At 37.0% G+C, this 12,233-nt stretch overlaps 2 protein-coding genes across 2 annotated transcripts in view; both read left to right on the top strand.

Moving 5' to 3' along the window:
* The window catches only part of LOC109060486 (phosducin-like 3), a 261,660-nt gene that overhangs the window by 81,672 nt on the left and 167,755 nt on the right, over positions 1 to 12,233 (top strand). The gene's annotated exons all lie outside the window — the stretch shown is intronic.
* Positions 2,455 to 12,233, top strand: part of LOC122146176 (E3 ubiquitin-protein ligase SH3RF3-like) — an 11,124-nt gene continuing 1,345 nt past the window's right edge. The window contains exon 1 of the mRNA XM_042764401.1: positions 2,455 to 3,209. Coding sequence (XP_042620335.1) covers positions 2,856 to 3,209 — 354 coding nt within the window. The 5' untranslated portion in view covers positions 2,455 to 2,855. The remainder of the gene's footprint in view (positions 3,210 to 12,233) is intronic.

Genomic DNA, 12,233 nt, shown 5'->3' with positions numbered 1-12,233 from the left:
ATAATTTATTGACTTGTTTATCTATTGATAGGAGAGGATGCATTAGTGAAACAGATGTGACACTTGTACTTTCCCCGAGGAACGCTTTCTTTTTGGTGCATTTTCCCCTTCTTTTATGTGCACTTTGAAATGTGCTTTTCCGCCCGCAATAAAACACAATGAAGAATTAATAAAATTTGCTCCATGAAGCTCAGCGGTGCAGAAAACTGAAGGATTCATTCAGAACCAAGTGAAGGTGCTTGCAGGGTCATTCTGTATTGGTTTTCATAAATGACTGTATTTGCACATTCATGCATCACTTTGTAGTGCAAAAGATGAACATGATATATTTGAAACAGTCATGTTTTGGCTGCTGTCACTTGGTAACAACTTCACAGCAGGGGTGCAAAGAATGGTTGCCATGGAAATGGCAGCATCAGCTAACCTACTTCTGCAGGCTGAAGGACTCTGAAGCATGTTCTCCGAGTCTGAAATGATGGTCAAATGATTTGATAATTTGCTATTAAAGCAGAGCCTTTAATTGATGGAAGCTTGTTTCTGCCACAGGATAAATAAATATCGACTTTTTTATCTCACAATCTGTCTTTTTTTTTCCAGGAAGACGGTGGCATACGCGCTGTCTTTTTTTAATAAAGTCAGAATTGCTAAATAATCGCAAGACATCACTTGTAATTGCAAGATATAAACTCACAATATTGAGAAGAAAAGTCGTAATTGTGAGATATTAAGTCAGAGCCTTCAGATATAAACACAGAATTTGCAAAAAAAATAATGCAATTTTATCCTCTGGTGAAAAAAAATAGAATTGCGAGATGCAAACTTAGAATTCTGAGAAAAAAAGGTAGAATTGCGAGATATAAATTTGCAATTCTGAGAAGAAAAGTTGTAATTGTGAGATAAAAAAAGTCGCAATTACCCTTTGTATTCAGTGGTGTTAAAGACAATAGAATTGGCAGATGCAAACAAAATTCAGAGGAAAAAGCTAGAATTGTGAGATATTTAAATTGCAAGAAAAAAATAGGATTGCAAGATGTAAACTCAGAATTATAAGGGGAAAAAGACAGAATTATGACTTTATATCTCAAAATTCTGACTTTTCCCCCCTCTCAGAGTTATGTCTGGCAATTTTTCTCAGAACTGAAAAAAGTCTAAATTGTGAGAGAAACAATCACAATCAACTCTGTATAAGAAGCAAGAAGTAGACAAACAGGCGTGTTGCTCAGCTGCATTGAAACCTGACAGATGTCCTGCTAAACTGAAGACAGCAGATGTTTGCTGAGGCTCAGGTGGAGGGTGTGGATCGAATCTGTGTGTGAGCGCCGCTTTGATGCACAGGCCTACAGCAGTAGCTCAGCTCTTCTTGGGTGGTCAGAATGAGAGAAGAGCTTCCTCTCCTCGTGTGTGATTGGCTGGCAGCAGAGGCAAAGTGCTGTGGTTCTGTGTGAATCGGGCAGGAAGGGACACGTCCAGCTCCAGCTCAGACCGTCTGTTTGCGTTCAGCTCTGTTCACACACAAAGAGAACATTCTCAAGCAGCTCCCTAAGATGATAACTAGCACTTATGGATTTTAACACGACATGAGACACTGCATGGGATTCAAAACAGTGTTTTTTCGTGCACTCGTGCATACTAAGAGTTTGTGTCACTTCTGTAAAAACTCAACAGATGTTGCTAGTTGCCGGTTTAAAAATCACATAAACCACATGATCATATGTCTGAACTAACTGTTTATTCTTTACACGATAAACTGGTAATATGTAATTACTCAGAGCATGTGAAACAGGATTACAAGCAGATCAAACCACTAATTAAACCTCATTTATACGAATGCATGTGATATGAACTCTAACCACCAGATGGCGCCTCAGTAACGCAAAGGAAACAAACAGTACGCTCTACTTGTTCTATAAATAAAAATAGTTGTAAAAGCCATCATTCATCAAAAAAAGAGGAAGACTTTATGAAATTAAAAATCATAAAAAAATTGGCTGACCATGTAATTTCAATTTAAATGATATAAGACTGACTGTACATATAACATTGAAAAACTGAATTGAATCTCTGTAGCCTAAAACAAACAAACAAACAAACAAAGATGTTGATGAAGATGTTTAGATTTCCTAAGTAACATGAAAATGGCAAAAAAACAAAAAACAAAACAACAACAACAAAAACCCTTGTATTGTTGCTATGCAGTTGTTAAGGCGTTTCCATGACATAAATATACAAAATAATCATTTACTCATTAAATTACTCCTTAATCATGAAATCATTAACACAGTAAAACATTTGGCTGGGAAATATAATACTATATAGATTTTTTTTTTTTTTGTATAAATGCAATTGCAATTAAACGGCGTTGTTAGGGTGTTGCTATGCGTTTGCAGAGTCACTGTAAGTGGTTTTAGGGCGTTGCTAAGGGCCCAGATCTCTTATGTGTGTGTCTGATCAGTTAGTAAGTAACAGCGTGATTTGAGGAATCATTGTCTCTGGAGCACATCATCGAGATCTGATCAAATCAATCAGTCGACAGTAACAACCTGCCCTAGTAACGCGCTACAAGAAGCTCGCGCTTGATGGCGTGCGCGTGACCACACTGTTCCTCACAGCTGTGTGTGTGTGTGTGAGAGCGCAGAGAGAGAGACAGAGAGAGGAGAGAGAGAGAGAGAGAGAGAGAGAGAGAGAGAGAGAGAGAGAGAGAGAGGAGCAGCAGCAGCAGACGCGCTCGCTCGCTCCTCGCAGCGCTCCGTCGGTATGTCTCGAGCCGCTCTCCGTTCACTAGTATGACCACATGCGGGCCAAGTTGACTCGCGTCGCCTGCGCGTCGACGACAGCGTTGCGTACCAGAAGAAAATATGGACGAGTCGTCGCTGCTGGATCTGCTGGAGTGTTCTGTGTGTCTGGAGCGGCTGGACACGAGCGCCAAAGTGCTGCCCTGTCAGCACACCTTCTGCCGCCGCTGCCTGGAGAACATCGTGAGCTCCAGACACGAGCTGCGCTGCCCGGAGTGCCGCATCCTGGTGGACTGCGCGGTGGACGATCTGCCTGCGAACATCCTGCTGGTGCGTCTCCTGGACGGAATTAAACAGCGCCCGCGGAACGGTGGAGGGAGAGCGGCGCTGGCGGGGTGCGCGGCCGGTGTGTCGGCTTCGCCCGCGGGGACAGCGGTGCGGGATCTGCCCGTCGCCACGCGGAGCTCCCCGGTCAAGGTTTGTGCGCTTCTTGTGCTTTTGCTCGAACATGGTCTCAGATCGCGTCTGTCATCGCTTCAGGTCTTGGACAGACTGAGTGACAGCGTTGCATGTGAGTTTGCATGTTAAAGCTTCTTGAGCTTGTTTCAGCGCACAGATTTGTGAGGGAAAGTCTGGAGTTTTCTGAGCTGCACTCTGGTGCTGTCAGGGTTTGGTGACGTCACTGCAGTTTGTTTCTCACATCTGAGATCAGAGATGCTCGAGCTGGGAAAGAAACGATGCTTTACTGTAAACATGAGCGTGATGGAGTCTTCACTGATTGCTTAGGTGCAGCTGATGCTTGATGTTGTTTTTCTCTTCATGCATCTTCAAGGTTTTCAGGTGATTTTGGTGCGAGGACATGCAGTAATAGTGTAAAGGAGATCTGAAATCTAAAGGCTTTGTTTCAACCGCTACGATGTTTGCATATGAAACTAAATGTAATTTTAAGCAATAGATGCTCTGCAGTGAATGGGTGCCGTCAGAATGAGAGTCCAAACAGCTGATAAAAACATCACACTAATCCACAAGTAATCCACAGCACTCCAGTCCATCAGTTAACATCTGGAGAAGACAAAAGATGAAACAAATCCAGCATTAAGATGTTTTTAACTCAAATACATAGAGTCTATAATCCATAAAAACACTCCCTCCAGTGAAAAAGTGCATCTCCTGTTGTCTCTCACATCAGAATCCAGACACATATTTGTTTAGAGCTGTTTAAAAGCTGCTTGTTGTTTTGTGATTTTTTTTCTCCTGATTCACAGCAGAACTTTTTTTCTGTGGGGGGTGTTTTTTTGTGTTTTGTGATCTATGTGTTTTTTATTTAAAAAATCTTAATGCTGGATTTGTTTCAGCTTCTGTCTTCTCCAGATGTTAACTGATGGACTGGAGTGCTGTGGATTATTGTGATGTTTTTATCAGCTGTTTGGACTCTCATTCAGCAACTTGTCATTTTTGAGTGTACTGTTCCTTTAATGGATTAATTGTAGTGAATAGTGAAGGAACCACATAATCAAGTGTGCATATGTTCTCCTTCAGTAGTGTTAAAATCATCTCATGCTCAAGTAAAATGCAATATGTCGTGATTTAATATTTTATAATGTTCAGACTCTCCCCTTGGTATGTATTGTATGGAATTGCAACGATGTTGTTATCTAACAACTGCGATTGGCTGTTGCTATAGTAGCAGGATGTTTTCCTGTGGCATGGAGCGATGGCTAGATGTCTCTTTGAGTCGCTCTGCTATTGTTGTGCTGCTCTATTGTTGTGTTTGGAGCGGTCAAACACGAGACGCCCCTCAGTCCTAAGTGAGCATGGGATCATTGAATTGTTGAGTTGTGTGGTGTTGTAGGTCGGTAAAGTGTCAGGGCGCTGTCAGATGGATTAGACAGAACTGATACTTGGCTTGTGTTGTATGTGCTGTGGCTCGTCTGATATAACGCAGAGCCCACGCTTCGCATTCATACTTACAGAACAGCGTGCATTTGGCACAGATGCAATCTGATGCTCGAGGGGAAAATTTGCTGAATTCATTTAAACATATGTTCCACTGAGCTGAGAGCACAAGCAATTATTGGTAGCTGAAAGCATTGCTAAATTATCTCAAATATGCAATTAACAACTATGCATGGAGCGATGGATGTATAGATTGTTATGATTGGCAGATTCAGATTCCACAAGTGTAATGTGTCATATAACGAGGTGTGCAAAGTGTATCTGTGGCCACATATTTTCTGTTGCAGGAAATGGTCATTGGGATCTGCACTGGCCATTATAAACCTGTATTGATCGTTCACGAGTTTGCAGTGAGAGAATACAAGCTGTGGATACAGACGCTGAAGTCTGATAGGATATGAAAGCCTTTCAGAAGTCATGCTTGGAAATAAGGGTGACACAAATGCCACTATTAGATGCAAAATGTAAGAATTTCTCATGATATTTGCATGAAAAAAATGAACCCTGTAAAGCTACTGAATCATATTTGATATGCACATTTCTTAAATGATCAACATGATCAAAACCTGTTTCACTCCATCTCCTCCACACCTTTCTGTCGTCTCATTGATAGTTTAGAGATTTGTATCCAGTAAAAGCTCTTGAGTGATTTTGATCAAGTAAAGGTGAGAATAACTGCAGTAATATCTCCAGATGAACTCTTACTGGACTGAAGCAGCTCAGCTTTACTTGATTCTCCATCAATCATGTTTTAGAGTCTCAAATCTGATCCTCAGGATCTTTTGAGGAGCGTTTGGTTCCAGAAGCTTTACTTTCACTGTTCCCTCAGCGGAGGAATGATCTTCACAAGCCTCCAGAACATCTCACATCTTCTGAGGAGCCTTTATGTCTTTCTTCATCTCTCAATCACTGCATTATATGTTTGGATCATTTACATCTCATCTCACTGCGACACATTACTGCAGATATAGAGCACAGACTGATATTTATAGAATTTTATGTCAGGATCTGCTGTACTGTTATAAGGATCTCATTGATTTACATTACAGGCATCAGAATAAATTAATATCAGCATCTGCAGCAAATTGCATGTTTTTGCTCAGTTTGAGTCTGTTTTTTTCTGGGTTTGAAGCTCTATCTGGGTCGTTCAGGCGTGTGTCTGTCTTCATTTGACAGCAGAGGTGTCTCGTTCTCCCTGTGATTAATGCGTCAGTGACAGCGGCTTGAGCTTTTGTTCTGACAGGGTCACATTTCCTGCGTTAGACCTGCTCTTAAAAATGCAGAGATTTTCAGTAACACTTTACTTGAAATCTTCACATGTAGTGCATTATAAAAGGTAGATTCAATATGATCAAACATTGTAATGCATCTTTTCATAAATAATTGTAACCAGATTACAATATTTACAGATTCCTTGTTGCATCTGAAATCTTTTGCTTGTCTTGTTTTTTTTATGCATTAAAGGTGTAACAATGAATAGATAAATATTATAATGTATTATGTCTGTGCTTTCTATTATTCATGAGATCATACAATGCATTACAAGGCATAATTAATGCATTAAAATACTTTTTATAATGCATTATATAGACTGAAAAAAATTAGTGTATAAACAATCAAGAAACAATCTTGAATCTTGAAAAAAGCTGATTTTTTTTCTAATATAGCTGGGTTTTTGTATTTTATTAAGTGGTTTTGTTATTTTTTTATATTTCTATTTAGCTTTAATACATTTTTATTTCAGGTCTCATTATGGTAGTTTTATCCCTTCATTTATTTATCATTTAAAAAATTAAATTTATTTCTAATATATATTTTTACTCACGCATTTTTTAATTTGGTTATTTCTGAATTTTAAAATAAAAGTTTTTTTTAAACCTTTAATTTGTCTTAAAGGTTTCAGAAATGTTTTTGTAATTATAGGAATCTTTCCTTATGTTTGTAGCACACTGATGCATTTTATTAGACTGAAATAGTATTTTCTTTATTTCAAATTTTATTATGAACTTCAAATAATCTTTTTTTTCCCAGTATAAAGGCCCTTAATTAATATGCTACCAGAATTTCATTAGAGTTTAGAACAAATATCAGTCAGACAGTTATTATTGCACAAAGCAGCAGATCCTGAAATGATGTAAAAACTGTTGTTGTAAACATGCATTAGGGTTTTCTAAAACCACAACAAGAGACCGTTATTTTAAAATGCAACAGTAAAAACCTTCATCATGTTCTGACTTGATCAAATCCCACATTATACTGCCTAGAGCTTTCAGTCGTCGTTTATTGAACTGAACACAGACTTTCAGTCTTTATGTCATACTTAGTATTGTTTATTTTAATTCATTTAGATGTTTGCATGACAAAAGGACAGCATTAGGGGTCGACCGATTATCCGGAGTAGCGAGTCCGATATTAAGCATTTTATCATATCGGTCATTTGTCCAAACCGATTAGCAGATAAAATAATTCAAACATAGCATTTAAAGAAGTTTTTTTGTTCAGAGCCCTTTTTATTCTGAATTTTGACATTAAATTTTCATTTCTACACCAGACAACATATAATCTGGTTCAAAAATGATCCTGTTATCGGTCTACTTGAAATCTGTAATACTCGGTATCTGTCACTGGCCCTGAAAAACACATATCAGGTCAAACCCCTACGAACCGCGTACATGTCTACTGACGTGTTCAGAATGTGATGTGGATGTAAGTGTATGTACTTTGACATGTACTGTGGACAACATTCAGCCTGTTATTCAAGCCGATGTTTTTGCTATTTATATCGCGCTCGATGCTGCTCACAGTGTAACTAATCTTCTCTGGATTTCGTGCTGCTGTTCTGTGTTGGAGATCTGATTCCTGCGCTGGCTCACAGCGTCATTAACCATTACCACCATTTACACTCGACCACTTTAAGTTCCGTAATGACGCTCGTTCGGTGGAGTTTAAAAAATATATGATCTCTAATTCTCATGAACTGAATATCAGTTCTTAAATCCCGAGAATCGATCTGTGCTCTGCTTTCAGGTTTGATGTGTCAGAATGAACACTATTAGCTTAGCTCTTGCATCTTGCCCAATCCAATGATTGCAATAATGTTTTTGTGCTTTTGTTACTTTTGATATGAAACAAAGTCAATCAGCTTTCAAATATCTGACAATAAATATATGTTTTTTTAAAAACTAAACTGTTGCTTTGGTTTTGCCTAGCTCTTTAAACGACTTGGTCTGACAGATCAGCTGATTTCTAGCATCAGTGTATACGGTCTCTACTTACTACTAGTTACAAGCAGCAAAATAAACACGAAAGAAAAAATACCACATAACTCATCAGAACTGAAATCAATCATCGATCAACCAGTGTTCAATAATGTCACGTAACGTTACATTTAAGACATTCAATGACCGATTATGCCACCTTCAATAGTTCAGCTAGAAAAAATAACATTTTGATGAATATATGCACTATATTATATATTCATTCAAGTTTTACCTAATCTGTTCTTAATCTTTCTGATCTTTTAATAATGTTTTTTAAAAGTAATATAAATGTTTATCAATATTTGATATACATTCTAATAATGGTGATAGACTGACCGTTTAGTGTATAGCTTACAGCATTAGTTGAGAGAGATTTTTGACATGTACTGTACCTGATTGTCCACGGTATCCAAGTTAATTAAGCCATTTTGAATTTTAATTGAATCAAGACTGTAAAACTGAATCACAAGCTTTGTGAATCGAAATCCAATGCAATCTGCTTCTTTCATCACAGTCTTGTCAGAGATGTTTGACTGGTTTAACGCTGGAAGACAAGACTGGTGTAATAAATGGTCTGGAGTCTTCAGTGCTCGCTGTGTGAAGAACGAATCGTCCTCGTCTGCCCTTGAAGGAACACCTTCCCTCTGTTTTCTTGGAGTTCTGATGCGAGTGAAAGTGTTCTGCTGCAGTGTTTTATCTGCCGTCTGCATCACAAGTTTCTGGATCTCTCTATAGATAGCAGGTTTCTGTCTGGATTTGGTCGTTGCTCACGCACACGGACGTCTACTCTACTCACAGTTCAATTAATAAATCTACTGAATTGCATCATATGTTTACATTATATGTATGAGTTGAGGTGATCATTTAAACATCTGAAGTCTATTACATTTGAGTTTTCTGCTTCAGAGTGCTGTGAAATGTCAGACTGAATTATTTATCACTAGTTATCATTTTTGTGACTGCACTGATGAGTAAAGCACAACTGAGACAACTGACTGCTGAAATATGAACATTAACTTTTGCTTTCTATTAAAAAAAGCAGTATAGGCCTATACATCAAGTGTATCGAACTAAAGATTACATTTAATTAGTGTAATTTAAAAATAAATAATAATAATTTGATATCTTTGCTGGAAATGTTATACTTTATCTCCTTCTGTCTCTACACAAACACAAAATTTCCTGCAAAAAAAAAATATTTAAACAATCAAAAAATAAATAATAATTAAAGAAATAAATGTGTTATTAATAATAAACAATTCAAGATGTTGCCCATTATTTTTTTCTCATTATTATAATATATTTTTTAAGCATGAGGAGGAGATGGCAACCTCTATGTGTGTGTCATTAGGAGTGAGATCAAGACATTTGTCTCAGGGAAAAATCTGCATCAAACAGCTTTTGTCTGCGCTCTTCAGCTCTAAACCCCTATTAAAGTTTGATAGTGGCTCTCATCGCTGGTAAAGTGCGGTGTGAAGACGGCCGTCAGATGACATGGACTCTGAGTCAAAGGAGAGACGCGCGGCTCTAAACGCTGATCTCAGCTCAGTTCTTTCACTCCTCCAGCATTCCTCTTCTGTCTCTGTGTAACTGCACAAAACACATTTCTATGAAGGATCTCAGGACGTGAACGTCTCCCCGTCCCTCGCGACACTCCGTCGTGGTCTCAGAGTAAATAAAGCCGGTCCTGAAGGAAACAGCTGAGATGGTTTGCTCTAATTCTGTGCTGCTCACAGACAGTAACACAACACTCATTAGCTCATGTAGGAAACACAAGAGCGGCTCTTAAACGGCAGCTACAAATCACAGACTAACAGCTTTACTAATTACTGTACTCCAGAACACTCAAACATGTACACAAATGAAGCGTACTTCGTCCCGGGTGATTGTTTTCTTTATATTTAATATGTTTAAAATGTAAAACATGTTAGATGATTTTGTGTGAATTTGTTGTGTTTTATTTTGTATTTCATTTGTTATATATATATATAGTTTTTTTTTATATGTCTATAGATAACAGTACAATATATTTATTTATATATTTTTTGATAATATAATAGTATATGAATGTATTCATTATAATAAATATTTTTGTGCATTAAAATAGTTATTAAACTTATTAAATAAAAAAATATTAAATGAAAAAAAGTAATAATATTGCCTTTAAGAACTCACTGAAATAAGTTTAAGTTGAAGTACTAAAATTTTCTTTGTTTCTTTTTGAGCCTGTTGTTGTTTTTGTTTTTTGTTAATTGTTTCTTTGTTTGTTGTTGTAATGGTTGTTGTTGTCATTGTTGCACTTGTAGTTGTTATTTGTTTGATGTTGTTGTCATGGTTGCTGTTGCCGTTGTTGCTTGTTGTTGTTGTCATGGTTGTTGTTTATTGTTTGTTTGATGTTGTTGTTGTCATGGTTGTTGTTTGTGTAGTTGTTGTTGTTTATTGTTTGTTTGATGTTGTTGTCATGGTTGCTGTTGCCGCTGTTGCTTGTTGCCATGGTTGCTGTTTATTGTTTGTTTGATGTTGTTGCCATGGTTGCTGTTGTTGGTGCCGTTTGTGCTCTTGTAGTTGTTGTTTGTTTACTGTTGTTTTAGTGATTGTCTGATGACACCGAGCACTCATTCATCTCTCTGTGTTTATAGCATTGAGCAGGAGTGTTTTATCATATGAGTGTTTTTTGTAAACTGAATGTTTACACCTGGTCACTTCATGCCCTCTGAAAGGCTTTCGAGACAGATTTAAATCCGATCGCTCAAACCGCTTCAGGAGGTGATCTGGGACACATTCCCGATGAAACTGGACAAGTGTAAATGCATCTGGTTGTTGAAACCACGTATGTAAATATAACTCCTCCCAAAATGTTAAAATAATAAACGTGTGAGAGCGTTACTGGCTGTATGTCGTGTTATAGTCAGATATGGCCGCTCTAATGTAACACGCATCGCCGCAGACGAGTAGCTGTGTATTGTCCAAGAGACGCTGCATGACTGCAGCCTTTGCTTACTTTAGAGGGTAGGATATTATAATTGAGAAAAACTGTGCAGTTTAGTGTCAATAATGATGATGCTTAAACATCCAACTTGTGTTCCATTAGCCTGGACCACAAAAAATGAAAGGCACATCATCTTCATTAAAAATAGTGAGATTGACTAATCTTTCCAGTGCTGATGCAGCGCTCTCTCATGTTGTGGTCTTTGATCTCGAAATTAGCCTGTAATGACTAAAATGCAGCTGAATAAAGTGAATGAAATGAATCCGGAATAACGTGCACAGATGAATATGAGCTGGAATATGCATGGATCTGCTTTGATTTGATGACGTGCATGATTTGAAGCGGTTTCCAGTGCATGTGGTTCAGTCGTGTGACGATGATGTGTGAGATGTTCTGCTGCAGTGATGAACACTCAGCGTTTGAGCAGCAGAATGTGTTTGTGTGCGGGTGAGAGCCGCTCTATCAGCTCTTTACAGCTGTGTGTTTGGTGTTTGGACACACGACGCTCCTCCTCAGTATTCCTGAGAGTCTGGCCTTATTTAATGCAGTAAAAGGACACATGAAACGCCTCCTTTGTGTCCAGTGACACGCGGGTCTGTGGACAGTAAAGGCCTGTGCAGGATTCACATCAGTCTGCTTACATTTTTGGCTTGTTTACATAACAGTCTGCAGCGGGGCTGTAAAACAATATTAAATTATTATTATTATAATTATCATTATTTTTATTGTTATATGTATTTATTGTAATATGTAGTAATTATTTATTTATTTATTTATTTATTTATTATTAATGTGTAGTGTAATTTACTACATATAATACAATATTATCTAATATTATTATTAAATTTATATTTATTATTTAAATTTAACAACACTATAATAAACAACACTTATAAACATTATTATAAACAACACTTACTAATATAATAATAATATTTAAATTATAAATATTAAATAAATAATACTATATATATAATATATATATATATATATATATATAATATAATCAAATAATAAATATAATATAATAAAATATAATATCATATAATATAATATAATATAATATAATATATGAACAACGCTACACATAAAAATAAATAATAATAATGATAATAATAATAATTAATAAATATTAAATAAATAATACTTGAGTTTTCGTTTGGTCAATCACCGTGATCTGCAGCAGTGCTGTGAAACACACGAGCTCGTCTATATTTATGCTGCATTGTTTGTTTTTGAGTAGCGTTTGATGCTGTCATTCGTCTTCTTTAGGATGAAGAAAAAATGCAAGAAACT

The sequence above is a fragment of the Cyprinus carpio genome, chromosome A9 (genome assembly GCF_018340385.1).
Source record: "Cyprinus carpio isolate SPL01 chromosome A9, ASM1834038v1, whole genome shotgun sequence".
Classification (NCBI taxonomy): Eukaryota; Metazoa; Chordata; class Actinopteri; order Cypriniformes; family Cyprinidae; genus Cyprinus; species Cyprinus carpio.
This window is presented reverse-complemented; position numbering and strand designations above follow the sequence as displayed.